The sequence below is a fragment of the Gopherus flavomarginatus genome, chromosome 9 (assembly GCF_025201925.1).
Source record: "Gopherus flavomarginatus isolate rGopFla2 chromosome 9, rGopFla2.mat.asm, whole genome shotgun sequence".
Taxonomy (NCBI): domain Eukaryota; kingdom Metazoa; phylum Chordata; order Testudines; family Testudinidae; genus Gopherus; species Gopherus flavomarginatus.
Window position 1 is genome coordinate 66,939,847 of NC_066625.1, and position 18,489 is coordinate 66,958,335.

Here is an 18,489-nt window from a genome sequence, read left to right on the forward strand (position 1 = left end):
GGTATCTGTAGTGCGGCCAGGGCTAGAGGCCTCATCAGAAATCAAGGCCCTGCTCTGCTAGGCCCTGGGATCGGCCCTTCCCCCATTTTCTATAGAGGCCTATGCGGTGGGGATCAGCCTGCAGCCACTTGCTGTAGAGCTTTGGGGCCCTGGCTCTCAGTGCGAGGTCGCTTGCGCTGGAGGAGAGCCTGGCTCCCTCCTCACCCCGACCCCATCACGAAAGATCCCATTGCCTGATCGCCAACACCGGAAAGGGCGGTTGCTTAGCGACAGCGCATTCTGTCTCTAGAAGGCTGAGCGGCGTTGGGCCGCCCGCTTGTCCAATCGGAGCGCGGACTCCTAGCAGGTGGCCCCTGCGCTCTGCCTGCGTCGACCCGGAACCTGGAGCCGCCGCTTGTTACTAGGGCAACGGTTTCGGTTGCCAAACAGCGCGCGGGCTGTACGGGTTTGTGGGAGGCCGACACGGGCCCCAGGCCGTAGGGCGCTGAAGTCCGTTAGCGGTTGCTCCTCGCCGGGCGGGCTCCTTGACTGCGAGAGGATGGTGAGTTAGTAGCGGCAGCGAGTCGTATGTGGAGGAGCGGCCCTGGGCCGAGCGGGGTGGGGGGTCGGGGAGAGTCGTGAGGCCCTGGGACCAGCTGGGTAGGGGGGAGCCGTGAGGCCCGGGGCCGAGGGGAGTAGGGGGGAGCCGTGAGGCCCTGGGACCAGCTGGGTAGGGGGGAGCCGTGAGGCCCTGGGACCAGCTGGGTAGGGGGGAGCCGTGAGGCCCCGGGCCCAGCGGGGATGTGGGGTAGGGGAGAGCCGTGAGGCCCTGGGACCAGCGGGGAGGGGTGTAAGGCCTGTCAGTTCATACCTGCTGCATTGTGTATATTGCTTGGTCCTAACTCATTCATTCACGGCGATGGCATTTGGGGTAATTATGGGGCGGGGGCCGGGGCTGGGGCTGTGTCTGTAAATATTGCGATAAATCAAAGTGCGGTAAGTGAAGGAGAATTTGAACCTGGATTATTCTCAGTTGAATCTCCAGAGGGCGCCCTTGGCTCAATTCCTGTCACTTTGTGTATCCCTGCAGCACTGTGGCTCTGCTCCATTATAACATTCTTCCTTTTTTCCCCACGCAGGAGTCGATGAGAAGGCCTCCGCAGCTGAATGTTGCCCAGCTGAATCAGAAAAAGATGAGGGAGTTGTATCACAAAGATCTCCTCCAATTGGCACATGAAAAAAAGTTGGAGAGAATCAGGCAATTGGAGGTGATGTGGGATGCCGAGGAACGGGTTGATCAGAAGCGTCTCACAAGATTGCTGAAAGACGAAGAGTATGAAAGGCAGATGGAGGAAGCTATTCAAAAAGTGAGTACTTCTTATTTATGTTCCCGTGATGTCTATCACGTGCTAGTTACTATTCACACATACACATATGAAGATACAGTTCCGGCTTGGGAAAATTCACAACCTAAGATGACATGCAACATATAAAGGTGTGGGAGTGGAAGATAAAACATATGCATAAAATAATCAATGTCTAAATGCCCCCAAACCTAATATTATTTAGTTAATCTTACAGGCAACATAGCAGAGTGAGTAATTTGCAGGGCTTCTTATCGTTTTCATTGCATTTATAAATAAGTTACAAAATGGTAACATGGACAAAATAACAGGCTATATGAATATCATAGGGTAATTTTGTTCATTGAAGACGAAAGATATATATGAGCATACCATTTAGTGTCCCTGCACCCGCCCCGTGTCCCCCCCCACCCTGCCTCCTGCCCGCCAGCAGACCCCGCGGATCAGTGCCTTCCCTCTCCTCCCCCCACCTCCTGCCCACAGCAATCAGCTGGCTTGCAGCATTTAGAAGGGAGCAGGGAGGAGCCAGGAGGCAGCATGCAAAGTAAAGGAGGAGGAGAAGAAGCGGGTCAAGGGTTGGGGCTTGGGAGAAGGGGTGGAGTGGGCAGGCTGAGGGTTGAGACCCCGCCCCTGGTGCTTGCAGAGTACGGGAAGCTGCCCTGGAACCAACCTCTCCCCCCCCCCCGCCCGTTAATTCTTATGGGGAAATTGGATTCGCTTAACATCGTTTCACTTAAAGTCGCATTTTTCAGGAACACAACTACAACATTAAGGGAGGAGCTACTGTATTTACAGTTGTACATAAACACAATATATCATGTTTAACTGTAATAGATTATGTGACCAGAAGCATTATTTAACCTGTTCCAGAGTAATTGCAGTGATAGATCCTGAGGACAGTAAACTGTTCCATTTTCAAATAGTTCTTTCTTTTCCAAATGTCTAGATTAATTTGCTTTATTCCTTACCTGTCCCATATTTATAAGAAATTTCTATTATGTTTCCACTATCCACCTCCAAAACAGTAATCTACTGACTGTTACTACAGGTTTTATGGAATGTCCCACATCCTCAATATATGTTAATACACCTATGCTATGCTGTATAACATGCATTATATTTAAATTAGTATGGATCACATTCTAGCACAGTAACAGAACATGAGGAAAGAACATGGTTTGTTAATTGAAAAACAAGTACAGCCCAGTGCAAAATGCTGTGGTGGATCAAACCATGGTCCATCATCCTGTCTCAGACATTTTCCAGCCCTATTTCAGAGGAAGAACCCCTGCAAGTAGGCAGTTATGGTTTAACTTGTCCCAAGGGAAAGTTTTCTCGCAACCTCAATAGTTAGAGGTTGGCTTATGCTCCAAAGTGTGAGCATTTATATCCTTTCCAAATCTTGTTTTTTAATTGACTATTATAATTGAATATTCCTATATCAATCTGTTTAAGAGAATGAGTGTATGAAATGTCTGGGGGGGAAATTGTTACAGAAATTATTTGCTCTGGCCAGGCAGAAGAAAACAAAAAACTGAAAGAGCAGCAGCTGGAGCAGGAAGAAAGACTGGCAACTGAGTTGGCAAGATTAAACTATGAAAAACTTAAAGATGAAAAAATGAGGCAGCAAATAAGAGAGAACAGGTATTTTTATATATAGAACAAATACAGTAATCTCATTTTTAATTCATAAATAATATTCCAGTACTGTAAAACTGATTCATGCTGAATTCTGAAAATTATATTTCAGAGCATATTTATTTATATTGAAGTAATGGAATAATTTCCATTTATTGTTTTTTGTTTTGTTTTACAGCTGGGGTTGAGCCCTAATTCAGATGTCACAGGATAGGATGCAGTGAGAGGTGCCCTCAGGCAAGGGAGGGAGACAGGGAAGTTTAAATAAACTAAGGGCTTGTCTGCACTGGCACTTTACAGGGCTGCAATTTCTTCGCTCAGGGGTGTGAAAAAACACCCCTCTGAGCGCTGCAAATTTCAGGTCTGTAATTTGCCAGTGTAAACAGTGCACCAGCACTGGGAGCACGCCGTTCATGGAGGTGGTTTTTTTAGAGTGCTTGGAGAGCTCTCTCCCAGTGCTGTGCCACGACTACACAAGCCACATTAAATGGCAGCGCTTTAACGTGGCTTGTGTAGTCGCGTCCTAAGATTATGAGCCTGTTAGTTTTTGAAAGGGACCTCATGCCTGGTTCCTATTTTTTAAAGACTAATGTATGTATGTTAGATTGGTAAGGGAAGGTGAATCATTATTGGAGAAACTGGTAAGGAGGTGCGTTTTGAGGAGGGATTAAAAGAATAGGAAGATTGCAAAGCATACAAAATTGGGGAGGATATTTCAGACACAGGTGGAAGGGAGAGAAAACATTTGTGTGTGGGGAAGATACAAAGAGGATAAAGAAGAGAATCGGAGACCCTGAGTAACAGTGGCAAGACAATATGAGATGGAAGCAAGCTAGAATTTGGTAGAGTCAAGCAGCCAAGGAGTTTAAACCTAATCTGAAATGAGAAGTCAGGATAGCAGGGTGACAGAATTTAATTATTTACAGCACTGGTCAATTTGAATAAAGTTTCTATTTTTTCCCCTCTCACTCCCTCTTGTCTATTTTTTCTGACTCTTTCACCTCTTTGGCTCATTTTAAAAATCTTTTTAAAGGAAATTGCTCCCCCCTACTCGAAGAAAAAGAGGCGAGTGGAGTCAGGGAAGAGATTTGACAACTAACAGTTTTCAATGTTTTCTTATGATCAGTCCTGAAATCTGTGTCATGCTCTGGCACAGCTATGGAATCATGGAAAACTACACGCCCTGACTGTAACATTAACTCCTTATTAATGTACTATTGGTGTTAACAGACTAGACAAAATTCTGTGTGTGGTTTCAGCAGTGCCGATTTTTTTATAAATTTAAAGCATTTAAAGCACAGATTTCAAGTCCTATTAACATCAATTAAAAAAGTTAGTAAGAAAGGTATTTTTTTAAATATTCTGATTTGTTATAACCTGAAGATATTTAGGGCCAAATTTTGCCCTCAGACATGAGTATACAAATACGCATTGACATCAATAAGAGTTGCACATGCATACTAGGGGAAGAATTTTGTCCCTTAAACTTAGTTTAGTTTTTCGACTCCTTTAACAGAGGGATAGGTTTCCTTTTAAAATGGAATAGCCCATCAGTTTTAGAAACACAGTATTTAAATGATTTTTTTTAATTACTAGTGTAACTCATGTGCCTACAAATGTTAATATCATTAAAATAAGAACCAGTTCAAACCTTACTGAAGGAATACTTTCCCTCTCATTCAGTTATACCTTTCACAAAACCTTTTCCAAGAAAAGTGGTTTTTCTTTTTTGGGGGGGGTATGCTTGATAAAATTAAGGATAGAATGACATGGAATACCAAAGCTTATTGGTTTTTTTAAAGAATTAGTACAATTTCCCATGTAACTTCAAAAGTGGCTGTTGGTCATGTAGTGCAATGCTTGAATTACATATCTCCAATAATAGTCCAAGCATGCACCATCTTCTCTGTTCACCAGCTCATTTTAGGCTACATCAGAATTATGATGAGGAACAATGGCTAGCTGTTTCAATGACGAGGACAGAGCATTAATGATTTTTACAGCTGCTAGTTACAAAATAAAATGTAGCAAGTGGATATCATGGCAGTAGATTATTAAATGACACTGACATTATGGGAGATCAGATAGAATTAAAAAGATACTACCAGTTTATGCAGCAATTTAAAGTCAAGCTAAGTAGGAATGCTGGTTAATTCTTGAATATGTTAGTTAGGGAAAGAAGCTTAGTGATTGTTCTGTAAGTGATCACTCTAGCTTCAAGTTGGCCTCTATGAAAAAGGTTTTGGACTAGCCTTTTATAACTTTGCGGTAAACAAAAGACCATTGATACCAGCTCCTCATTATGCTTTCCATCTGTCTTGTTTGACTGTGGTATCTCTAGGGCTCTTCAAATTCTACCTCTCCAGATTCCAAAATGTACAAAGACACGTAACTCCATCCTCAAATAATTTGTCTTCATTTCAAGCTTCACTTTAAATTTGCATTCCATGAGTGAAATCCTGGTCCAGCTGAAGTCAGTGGAAATTTTTGCCATTGACTTAGATGGGGCCAGGATTTCACCCCTTGTTTTTAAAAATTCTCCACACAAATCTTTTGTCTCTTTTCTTTCCTTTTCATTCCACCATCTGGCATAGTCTTCCCTCTTTCCTGGAAAAGTCTTAAAGTATTTTTCATCAACTCTCCGTCTTCGTTTCTATCTTGCCTATGTTTCTTAAACATTCTCTTTCTGTACTATTCCTTTTACATGTGAAACATACCTATTTTAATTATTTTTTTCTAATTTTAAAAATATCTATAAACTATCATGCACATCAAAACAGGTGCCCAAATGCTTGATTTCTTTTTACAGTTCTTAGTTGGTTCTTAATTAATGCTGGTGTCCTTTAATACATGACACTTAGTACAGTTAAATAACGTGGAAACAGCAATAATAAAGTGAAGCAGCAGGTGCTTTAGTAGCTCACCATCTGCAAACTGTTGTTGGTTGTCATAAATATTGAAAAAAAATTTACAGTTCTCAATTTAGTTTTATTTCAAAACCATTCTATACCCATATTTCAGTTCTAATTTGAGTTCATTTCTGACTTCATGTCCAGTGTGTATGTCATCTCAGCTCTCCAAGACAGTTGATCTGGCCTCCGATTTAAGTATTACATAATGGGCTGAATTTTTCATGCTGTTTACATTCCTGCAACTCAATTAATTTCAATTTTTTTCATTCTCATTGAAAAAATTGTTTTTGCAGTCTTGAACTTCGAGAATTAGAGAAGAAACTGAAATCTGCTTACATGAATAAAGAAAGGGCTGCCCAGATTGCTGAAAAAGAAGCTATAAGATATGAGAAAATGGTAATTTGTTTTTCTAACTTTCACTAAACAAAGGTCCATGTACTGTGTTAAATAATCTCAGATCCTAGGAAAAAAATGGAATAATATTAAAGACTTCTGATTTTTGGTCTATTATAATAAAAATGTGAAATGTTTTCCTGAAGAAAACTAATTGAATTCCATTAAAGAGGAATTGTATGTTCAAATGTCTTAGAAAACTCATAGGTCCCAATTCAGGAAAGGCACTTTTTAAAGCACGTGCATAAGTTCCCCTAAAGTCAGTGGGACATAAATCTGTGTTTAAGTGCACTTGTGAATAGGGACACTTTCCTGAATTGAAGTCTTACAAAGCTTTTTTGCCTCTTTGTGGCCTAAGCTGTCTGCTGCTTGCTGGTAGATGTATTCAGGAGTCACAGTGCTCTGCATCGGGACAATCTGCAAATTCTTTTATGCTCCTGGGGGTTGTAAAGCTGCTCTGGGTTGGCAGTAGTGTATTGAGATTTAACGCAGTTCCACATTGCCTGCACACTCCAACTCCATGTCTTCAATCATATTTTCTATTTCTTTCCACCCTGCTGGAGTTATTCCAGTCAGTAACTTAATTGTTAGCCTTGGTGAGTGAGGAGATATTACGATATTGTGGGGAAGAGGAGGAATTACCTGCCAGGATTGAGAAGTATCTCTCTCATCCTAGTGGCTAGGAATGAGGTGGGGGGCTTCTGCCATCTGTTACAGATGGCAGTCTGATTCAAGTCCAGGAAACTCCCTCAGTCTGTCTCCTCCATTAAAATTGTCAGTTAAAATAGCCTGGCTGATTCACCCATCCCACGCTAGGACATAAGGGAACATACTTAGCTTGTTCAGTATATTTCCTTAAGTTATTCCCAAGAGCCTGATTCCCATATGAAAGTATGTCTCTGTGTGAAGAAGAGCAGCATGGATGTAATGCCAATTTTAACATTATGTGGCATTTTCTGATGGTTTGGTATGATGATTGTATGCCTTAAAAAGAGTACTGCTTCCATGACTGTGCAGTCTAGAAGGCTTACAAAGACTCCCTGGATCAGAAGCCATGATGTGAATTACAGATGACTGGAAGAGAGCCCTTTGGTAGGAACTATGCTGTTGACTTTTGATAGCATAAACACCAATGACTTAAAGTATTCATTTAGTTTTACATAAGGACGGAAATTATTTTGATTTCTAGATTAGTTACTATAACAACTAGAATTTAAACCTTTTTGTATATGATGAAGTCTTCATTCCTATCTTTCATGGCTGCTAATTAGCCAGCAAGTCAAATATGCAGGCTTGTAAGTATTTACCACTGTATAAAAATTCAAAATTGGGTTAATAAGCTGAATAATCATTGTGCATGGAAAGTAAGAGACTGATCCAGCTGTCATTGAAATCAGCCTGTTTTGCCTTTCACTTAAGTAGGAGCAGGTTCATCCTCCTCATTCTCAGCAGCAGCTGAAAATAAGCAACTATGCTGAAAGTATCTCCCTTATAGCCCAATTGCGAAGCTGATTTATCTAAAATGTCATTAGAGTTAAGGGTCTAATAATTTGTTGTAGATCCGATTTTGTTATGAAAGGCTAATTAGTTGATAGTATATGACCATAGCAAAGAAGCTTAGTTTATAGCAACAGAGCAATAATAGTTAATTAAATTGCACGGGGAAATATAATATCAAATTATTTTAAATGTTAACAGAGTCTCTTCTTTTGCAATATGGTCCCTTCCCAGAATTAAGCTATAGCAAACAGTAGCAGTGCATTTTTACAGTGCATGGTTAGTGTGATGATTTTAGAAATACACTGATGGAAATTTTATTGCTATTAAATGTATATTTAAAGAATTTCAGGAAACAACGGTGGATGCTGTTAATGTGTCTGATAATGCTGACAGATAGGCAGGTAACTTTGATTATGTCATCATTCTAAATAAGTACCTTATTCTTTTGATGTATTTTGCTAGAAAGAAAACATTTTTATTAAAAAATATAATAGAAGATATACCTATCTCCTAGAACTGGAAGGGACCTTGAAAGGTCATTGAGTCCAGCCTCCTGCCTTCACTAGCAGGACCAAGCACTGATTTTTGCCCTAGATCCCTAAGTGGCCCCCTCAAGGATTGAACTCACAACCCTGGGTTTAGCAGGCTAATGCTCAAACCAGTGAGCTATCCCTCCCCCCATTAAAGAGGGTCTGCAGAGCTAAGCCACCATATTCCAGTGACCTTTCAGAATTCATCAATAGCTAGGCTGTGAGAGGCGTTCTGCATAGTGTTACATACATATCTTCTTTTAAGTGCTGGGCTAATATGTGCTCAGACCTTATATGTTAATTCAACACACATTGGTAATTACATTTGTAGGTCATCTTTCAGGATGAAACATTCGCTTCATTTTTGTGGTACAATAAGATTCTATAAGATTGCTTGTATATACTTTATAGTTTTTCATTCCAGATTATACTCGTAAGAGAGGAGGGAAAAATCTTACAATGTTTTTAACAACAGAAACGTGATGCTGAAATATCACAAAAGATGAAAGAAGAGCAGGAAAGGGTGATAATGGAAGAGAGTTCTGCAGAACTGAGGCGAAATAAGGAGAAAATACTTTATCAGCAAGAACTGGAGAAACAGCTTGAGGAACAAGAAAAAAAGAAGCAGGATGCTTATGAGGAGTTCCTAAAAGAAAAACTCATGATTGATGAAATCGTAAGGAAGATCTATGAGGAAGACCAAATGTTAGTTGTTTTTGGTTTTGTATTTTTTACCAAAAAAGTTCATGTGGTCACATATAAGATGAACTAATTTGTGCATGTTTATTTCATAAAATGTGGCCCCGATTCATGAAAGCATCCCTATTCAGGACAGGTGCTTAAGCACATGCTTTAAGTTAAGCACATCCTTAAGTATTTTCCTGAATAGGAATGGATTGAAGCATGTGTTTTCCTGGTTTGCGCTTAAGTCCTTTTGTCATCCAGCTCAGGTGCTGTTGCTGACCAGCTGTGAAGTCTGTAGCTTATTTCAAGGAGTACTTCCTTGATTTTCTTTACCCCAGAAATGGCTACATAACACAGATTTCAACCTTTCATGGTTGCACATGCCTACCTGACACAGCAACTTCTGTCCAGCCAGACTGTTGTATGTGGCAGCTTGGCTCATGGGGATGGGTAGGGGAAGGAGGTTTTATTCTGGGTGGCTGATGTAAGTTAATCAGGAGGAAAACTGAGTTTCTGCTTCTGAAACCTTTCTGCTCTTAAAGTATTTCTTCTGGAGCTTACAACTCCAAGCTAAAGCTCAGCCAGTGATATTAAACTGTGCCACATGGCCTGGTCTCTGTTGGCATATGCCTGGACAAAATGCCAAGTTCTGTAGAGTAGCTATGTATAGCCTTAAACCACCTGAAGAAACGTATTTATGGCATGGCATCTTCTTTTAGATGGAGTACGATAATAGGCAACAGGGAGGGTCTCTGTGACACTAGGCACCTGCTTTTTTTTCCCTAAGGGGATATATTATTTACAAGGAGTGACAGCATATTAATAATAAAGATCGAAGTATAATTTTAAGAAGAATTATTTAGGTATTTACATTTTTGTACCTTCATATAGGGAAAGACAACTCAAGTTAGAGAAAATGAGAGCAACTCAGAGATACATAGAAGAATTTAAAAACGAACAGGCTATTTGGAAGAGAAAGAAGCGTGAAGAAATGGAAGAAGAAAATAGGAAAATCATGGAGTTTGCCAACATGCAGCAGCAAAGAGAAGAAGATCGGATGGCTAAAGCTCAAGCAAGTGAGGAAAGAAAACAGAAGCTCCAGAACATGGTATTAGAATAGCTACCAAAAACTTTGAAATCTTATAAAATATCTGATATGTCATTTAAAAATGTTTCTTACTCATGTTTTAGATTGCGCAGAATCTGGAAAGAGAGCAACAGGAGCGTGAAGATCTGGAACAAGTGCGACAAGAGCTATGTCTTGAAGAACAAGCTGAGGCAGACAGAAAAAGGGAGATGGTAGGTGTTTGCAAGTGGTTAAAGCAATAAGTATAAAGTATAATATTTTTCCCTGGACCAGATTTTCCTGTTAGATATGCACATGGGTCTTCCACAAATATCTAATGTGAGAATTTGGCCCTTCATGCAGTGGGCTCCTTTAAGTGGTGTTTTGTGTTACCTTAATAGTTCAGGCACAGATAAACCTGTGAGGATAGGAGGCAAAAGATAATGATGTTGCCATACTTCTTGCAGAAGATTGAGAGAAATAATGGGGGAAAATAATAGTCTCAAAGAAGTACAGAAAAAAATATTTAGTAGTGTATATACAGTAATAAAGTATCTTACGAAGTATTTACAGCACTAGCTAAGCTCAGTTAGCCAACCCTGTAATTGAGGTTGTTTTACTCCTCTTGATCACTGGTGCAGGACCAGTGCTTAGAAAAGTTTGATCCTGAAAGAATTTGAACAGCATCCATCAAAGTGGTAGCTCTAGCATTTGTAAAATATCAAACTTAAAAATGATGTTCTGGTTACCATCTTGCATTTTTCTACACCATCAATTCTGACATGACTTTGGCAGCTATCTCGCTAACAACATGACTTGTATATATTAATGCTTATTGCATTTGAAAGTTGGGTTCCAAGTTTAAGATGGTAACAAGTACTTAAAGCAGTCTGGCTATCTTTAATATGAATTTCCATACTTTCAAGGGTTTTAAGTTTGTTTCGTGTTTAATTATAATGCTGAATTTCTTGACTTTTTAATGGTTTATTTGTTCAGTGTTCTTGTAAGGATTTTATCCTTAAGCTATTGATACGTACTCCCAGTCACATCAACTTAAAAGTTATTTGTATGAACATATATTAATATTTGGTATAATCCTAATGTGACACTGGGGAGAGCAGGAAGGGGAAAGGCAAGCTGACTTGAAGTCTGCAGAAATGGAGCCTCACTCTCGCTCCCCTCCTGATGTGCACAGGAAGAGAATTCCGCTGCTGTGGAAACTGAGGTGCAGGAGATAATGGGGAGAGTAAGATGGATGTAGAAGGCAGTATGTCTCGAGGCATTCCTTTTTTCCTTTCCTGCAATGCTTCTGCAGGACCACTCTCTGTACACCTTGGGAAATGCCTGGAGTAATGCTCCATCTGGGTGATGCCTCTGGAGAGCTCTCGGGGTATGTCTGCACTCAGCTGTGAGTGAGCCTCCCAGCCTGGATAAAGAAACTCATGCTAGCTTGGGCTGGAAGGCTCGCTCCCAGCTGCAGTGTCATACCCTACAAAGCTTGTGAGCAGGTCTCTTTACCGCTTCCTGAGAGTCTTAGAATGCTCTTCTGGGGCCAAGTACCACCCTCAACAATCCCCCTTTAGAATTGTTCATGGGCTGAAACCCCTATTTAAGCTTGTTTGGATCTGCTAACTCTAATAAGGCTGTTGGTAGTCTGGGGGTATTTGTGAGGGACTTCAGTGAGTCCGTTGTGGTTTCTGAGGTGCCCCAACAAGCATCCTCTATCTTGAAGAATTGGGGAATTAGGGTGAGATGCATTGGATAAACTTAATTTAAATTGTATCCCCTTTCCATTATCAAACTAGGATCTGCCTCCTCCCCCCCCCCCCAAAAAAAAAAAAAAGTTAGTTTCTAACTGTGGTGGCCATCGCCTTTTTAAAAAATGTGTCTGACTTTACAAACAGCTTGTTCAACTGACTTCAGTTTTGGTGGTGGTGGGGGCGGGGGAATATTTTGGCCATTGACAAGCCTCTTTGGCAATTGGTTTACATTTTGAGGTTTACCTTTTCATGGAAAAGAGCTGGAAACTATTTTTAAAAAATGAAAGTTTAGGTCTCAGACATTCTTATGACAGTTTGTTGGAGCTAATGATCCATTCTCTTTGAAATGTCAGTAACTTTAAAATTCAAGTTTAATCAACTAGACATTGGATTTGTGCCCTAGATCACAAATAGATGAGTCTAGTGCATGCTACTAGCCTTTCCCCCCCCACCTTCCTTCTTTTACATGGTGCTGCCAAAAACAATCAGACTTTGAGTTGTTAACATAAATTTTTTAGATGCTATTCAGGAGTAGCTTGTTTAGTTCACTTCAGTTTTTGTAGAAAAATTTTACAGTTGCCCCAGACTTAACCTACTAGTTTTAGATTCTTTTGTGGATTTAGAGAGGGCATATGACAACACTGGAATTATAACAGAAATACCACTGCAGTCTTAACTATGGAATGTCTACCACATCCACATAATTTTGAAGAGCACTTATTTATTCTGGAATACCACGGTTACAATAAATAATCCAAAAGATTTTCCAGAGATTATCCCAGATGTTGTTTTTAAAATGTCACATGACAAAATAGGAAACGATATCAACTTCTGTGCTTGATCCTTGATTAAGTCATGTTTACTATGGCTAAATAAGAAGGCATTGGAAGGGTCAGCATTTTATGGCACTTATCCTGCACTGTATAGTTACGCTATACACTTTTTCCCTAATACCATCCTTGCTGGTTTTAGGAATGATAGCCCCAATAAACAAGTGCAAATCCTGTGTAAAAATCTTTTTGAAGGATGGGAGAATCTTGTAGGTCCCCAGTAATATACTATTTATTTTAATTCAGATACTTGTCTGAGCCCCTCCTTATGGGTTTAAGTATAGACTGGTTGATAGTATTTAACTGGATACAAGGATGTGAGTACAGGTAGATATGGTACACAGTGTGTGCAGTGTATTAGCATTTTTGTTGGCTTTTCTCTATAGGCAGAAATGGAGAAGAGAATTAGGCAGCGTCTAGAGTTAAGGCAAACATATGAAGCACAATTAGCCTTCAAGAAGATAGTACTGCAGGCTTTGCAAGAAGAAGAAGAGGCCTTCAGACAGAAGATGTTAGCCAAGTTTGCAGAGGATGATCGCATTGAACAGATGAATGCTCAGAAACGGAGAATGAAACAGCTTGAGCACAGAAAGGCCGTGGAAAAACTTATTGAAGAGCGTCACAAACAGTTCCTTGCAGACAAAGTAAGAGGGTTCTCCTTTTTTTTCCCCCACCTCTAGATTTCAATAGGAGCTAAAACTTATTAAAATTGTAAGACAATATTTGCAGCAGTTTGTTAGGATTGCTGCTTTCCTTTCCATATCATTAATCAAGGAATGGAGAATTCTTTTTGTTTTTTATTTTGCATGGAGAAAAGTCACCTCATGGCTAATTTTGGCTAAACTTACAATGAATGTATTAATTGAGGCCCTGATCCAGCAAGTAGATCCACTTCCTGGACCTCTGTGTACAAGGGAACTCTGTGGAAGTCAACAGACTCTGTAGGGGTCTATCCTAGCATATATACTTGCCGCAACAGGGGTTTAGTGTGCTGTTTTAGGTCACTTATTCAGCATCCTTGTAGAAAATACTCGTTTAAAAATTGAACATGCTGTTGTCTTAAAATGATGGTTCAGTCCAAAGAATTTATTTTAAGAGTTTAAATCACGAAAGTCCCTTTTGAGATTTAAGCATCTCTTTCCAAAGGAATCATGGCACAGGAAAGGAAGCAGATTCATGTTAACATTCACCTACTAGGCTCACACTCAGAAAGGGGAATGTAATCAGTCTAGATGTTTTATGAACAAAATTAGGAGTAAAACTATGTGAACTGATTCACTGAATCTTATTTCTATAGAAGAGTAAAATATAAGGGAGAAAGTTATTACTCTAATTTATACTCACATAGAGGGTGTGAAAATTTTCCATATCTGTTTAAAGTAGATGACATATCACGTGTTAAACCAACTAAATAGCAGTTTATTAGCTTTGGAGTCAAAAAGGACCTTTCTTATCTTGGATATTTTAACATTCTCTTTCGACTTAAAACACATATTCAAAGACTTTTATATAGGTAGGTAGAGATACAAAATCATTACTAAATGTAAAACAGTTGTTTAATATTTATAATCGCATTACTATAGGAGTTAAAACAGACTTGGTACCAGATTAATGGCTCTCATTGCAAAAAGTGAGGAGCACAAAATCAATCCATTGAAAATAACATTTAAATATGTTCGCTCCAGAGAACTTCATCATAGTTTTGATTTATCAAAGGCCATTACACTGTTTTAAATACTGCAGGGTACATGGCTGTGCAGCATACTATAATTTAGAATTTAAACCAATATTGAATGTACATTTCCCTTAAAGGGAAATAATACTTTGCATTTAAATTATTAGGAATTAAAGGATTTAATTGACAGATAAATTGCTCACACATTGTATATATGAAACAAATCCAATTACATATCACCTGCAGTAGCCATCTGAGATTCCCTCATCTGCATGTTTAAAACATGGTATAGCCAAAGGTGCTAAGCAATGTCTAACTAGTTCAATTTTACTTTGAAAGTGATTATGTATAAATGACTTTCTTATTCAATGGCTCTGCTTCTTATGTATATTCAGTATCATTTGCTCACTGTATTAACAAAAATGAGTTTCTTGCTTTTTGCACATTAGTACTCTTCTGTTCCTTTTTATACATCAATAGAATTGTTTACTGAATTTCAAATCAGCTACACCTGTGCAAGCCTGTTAAAGATAATCTGGGTTGTATGTATGTTACTGAGGATTCAGTTTGGCCTGAAAAATATGTCTATTTTCCTTTCCAGTTTCTTTTGCTGGACACACTTTATCTTATCTGAAAATACTTTTGGGTCACAGGGAATCATATCTTCAGGTATCAGTTTTTAAAGAGGGACTTTTAAAACATGTAAGCAGCAATGTAATTTCAACTCTTATCTTTCAGAGACTTATAATTTCCCTTCTCAGGTTTTCTAATTATTAAAATGATGTATTTAAACAATAATTTGCTCCTTCACAGCCACTTTCTCATCCTGTTTGAATGTTGAATTTGTGTTGTTTCAGCAACAATCATAACAAAAAAACTTGTTACTTTCTTGCAAGATGATACAAAAGCTGAGCAATGAAGCGGAAGCCCTTGGTTTGCTCTACTGATAGAGTCCTTTACCAGTTTATGGTTGAAATTAATTTTCATAAAACAGAAATAGAAAGGTGACGAAGACATGTTGTTTTCTGTAGGAGCATGAACTTGAAGAAAGGCAATTGGAAGAGAGAAGACAAGGAAATATTCATGCAATTGTTGAAGAAGAGAGACAGAAACTTCTTAAAGAACATGCAACTAAATTATTGGGGTATCTTCCTAGAGTAAGTGAATTATATTTTCCCCTAATACTTGAAATGTTCATCCCATAAATCTGTTTTCTCTTAACTATTTTACCTCAAGGATAATTTCTGTAACTAATGTAATTTTTAAAAAATATATTGTGGCTACATTCTTGCCCTCAGTGCAGGCCTGTGTGAGGGGTACACAGAGTAAAAACCTATTTTGGCTTTCTGTAGTTGGGCGGAAGTTGGGGGGGTTGCCCAGCTCTTAGCATAAGCAAAGGCAGCCTGAAGGCTGTGCTAACCAACACTCTACTTCTCATGATCTCTGAGTCCTGGGAAGCAGAGAGTTGCTGAAGTGCAGAACATTCAGCCATGTTTCTCCCTCCTCCAACCTATCGCCAATGGCAGGAGGAGGAGGAGGAGGGCTGGAGTTGGAGGCTTATACATCAGCTCTATACCAGCCAGAAAGTCCCCCTTAACTTACGGTATTTCCCAGTCGCAATTTCCACTAGCTTTCTGCTGCTGGAAGGTGTACAGCAGGGATTGAGTTTTACTTGCCAGTTGTGCACCTTAGAATGCATAATAAAAAAAAAAAAAATTTAAAACTGCATTAAACTGATAAAATGCAGGTGTTAAGTTTTATAAGTACTAGAATTTAACACACAATTCGTTCAGCATGGGCACAGGATATTTTTTTTTTTGTTTTACTTTCAGGTCATCTTGCACTAGCATAATGGTTTGCCATTTGGGATTGCAAATAGTTACAAAGTGAAATTTTTTTTTCAAATTCCAATTATGGGCTTTTATTTTGTGTGATAACTGACTTTAACAGAACTTAAGTTTGTGGTCAGATGTGACCTGACTAAAGTCTCTTTAATGCAGTTCCTGGATTTTTATAAATCTGGGAGGTTGATTCTGTGCTGTGGCCCTTACATGAGACACCCAGTATGTTTACACAGCAAAAGCTGTGTATAGGCTAGCCTACCCAAGCTACATTGAATCCAGCACTAACTCAAGTAATAATCATAATAAAGACAGCACAGTGTGGCCTTCAGTGCTGATAGTACAAGCCTTGTATGGATCCTGGACATCTTGTCATTTCATTAGCCCAAGCTGTGATGTCTTCACCACTATTGTTACCTCTGTTAGCTGGATTCAAAGTAGGCTAGTGCATGCAGAACTTTTGCTATGTACATCTCCTCACTTGCATTGGTGATGAGCTGTATCACAAACAAATAATACTTTGCCCTGTTATGTGATGTCAGAAGCCATTATCCTTACTGACTTCAAATCCCCACTGAGAACTAAAACAGTTAGGCAAGATTTTTGGTAACTTCTAGCCTCCTTATTAAAGACTCATCTTAACAGCAGTTTAAAATAAAACTCAACCTCCAAAACAATTGTGCTTCTTTACAAAAGAAACAGCCTACCCACTCATTCTTTATTTTCAAAATTCATAATAGTACCACAGGCACTGTACTACAAGCCTTGCATATACATACCTAAGATATAGTCAAGAATAATTTATGTATTGTTGGGCCAAATATACAGGAGCTAAATAACATGCATACTCTTTATTCCACTTTCTCCTTAATTGCAGGGAATACTCAAAGATGAAGATGATGTTAATATGCTTGGTGAGGAGTTTAGGAAGGCTTATCAGAAGAGAAAAGAGGATGTATATTCAGAAGATAACTGAAATTCCCCTGAATTTGTTTTGTTGCATACCACTAGATGTCATCATATTTCTACATGCTGTTAATAGTGAGAAATTCCTGTTTAATGTTATGAAAAAGGGTCTCGGTTTAGTTCTGAGCTTTTTCTAAATGGTTACAAGAGCTACAGTTTTTAAGTCAGTGTTGTAGTTAGTTTGGATCAATAAATTTTGCTATTACACTATATCTCAAACAATGCATGCATAATAAAATGGACTTGCCAAGGGAGTTCACTTTAGAAAGAACAGGAGTACTTGTGGCACCTTAGAGACTAACACATTTATTTGAGCATAAGCTTTCGTGGGCTACAGCCCACTTCATCGGATGCATAGAATGGAACATACAGTAAGGACGGGGACACGCACGCACGGTGGGAGTTGCCCTACCAACTCTAAGAGGCTAATTAAGATGAGCTATTATCAGCAGGAGGAAAAAAAAACTTTTGTAGTGATAATCAAGATGGTCCATTTCAGACAGTTTGACAAGAAGGTATGAGGATACTTAACATGGGGAAATAGGTTCAATGCGTGTAATGGCTCAGCCATTCTCAGTCTCTATTCAAGCCTAAATTGATGGTATCTAGTTTGCACATTAATTCAAGTTTGGCAGTTTCAAGTCTGTTTTTGACGCTTTTCTGTTGCAAGATTGTCACCTTTAAGTGTGTTACTGAGTGACCAGAGAGGTTGAAGTGTTCTTCTACTGGTTTTTGAATGTTATGATTGATGTCAGATTTGTGCCCATTTATTCTTTTGCGTAGAGACTGTTTGATTTGGCCAATGTACATGGCAGAGGACCATTGCTGGCACATGATGGCATATACCACATTGGTAGATGTAACACAGCTGCTAGTCTGAAACCTGTCACTTTAGAAACTGATTCACGGACAGATGATAGGAATTCCAGTTACATTATTAGCTTATGAAAGAGTATTGTCACAATCATAGGACAAGGCCAACTTTTATTTCCAAGAATGCACCTGGGGACAGGTTTCACTACTTTCACTCCTCTGCATGGTACTATGCAGTCTTATCCGCAGTTGGGCTTTGTCCACAGAGGAAAATTAATCTGAATTAAGTAAAGGTATGACGTCGAAGTGATTAGTTATCCCTTGGTCGACACCCATTCAGAATTAAAATGGCCTTAATTTAACTTAACTTAATTCACTTTGGAACCTGTAAAACCCTTCTTAGAGCAGCTGATTAGAGTGAATTCAAAACAAAGCATTGTTTAGTCACCCAAAGGTAAACAACAACACACAAAGGGTTAAAATAAAAGCTTATATGGATTGGTCTTAACTATACCATATCTTTTCTTGGAAACTTCAG

General features: G+C 39.2%; 1 protein-coding gene across 2 annotated transcripts; it reads left to right on the plus strand.

Annotated features, from left to right (window-relative positions):
* The first annotated feature begins 353 nt into the window (after nucleotides 1–353).
* MNS1 (meiosis specific nuclear structural 1) lies at nucleotides 354–17,345 on the plus strand. Of its 2 annotated transcripts, XM_050967986.1 has the most exons (10): nucleotides 354–541; nucleotides 1,119–1,346; nucleotides 2,860–2,987; nucleotides 6,187–6,289; nucleotides 8,792–9,021; nucleotides 9,892–10,108; nucleotides 10,192–10,299; nucleotides 13,043–13,300; nucleotides 15,363–15,488; nucleotides 17,050–17,345. In XM_050967986.1, exons 1-10 carry the CDS (start codon nucleotides 539–541, stop codon nucleotides 17,146–17,148), a joined length of 1,500 nt encoding a protein of 499 aa, XP_050823943.1. In that variant the 5' UTR covers nucleotides 354–538; the 3' UTR covers nucleotides 17,149–17,345. The 2 variants fall into 2 exon arrangements, with proteins under 2 accessions (XP_050823943.1, XP_050823944.1); XM_050967987.1 differs by lacking the exon at nucleotides 354–541 and having other exon boundaries at nucleotides 1,262–1,346; nucleotides 2,840–2,987.
* The last annotated feature ends 1,144 nt before the right edge of the window (nucleotides 17,346–18,489 follow it).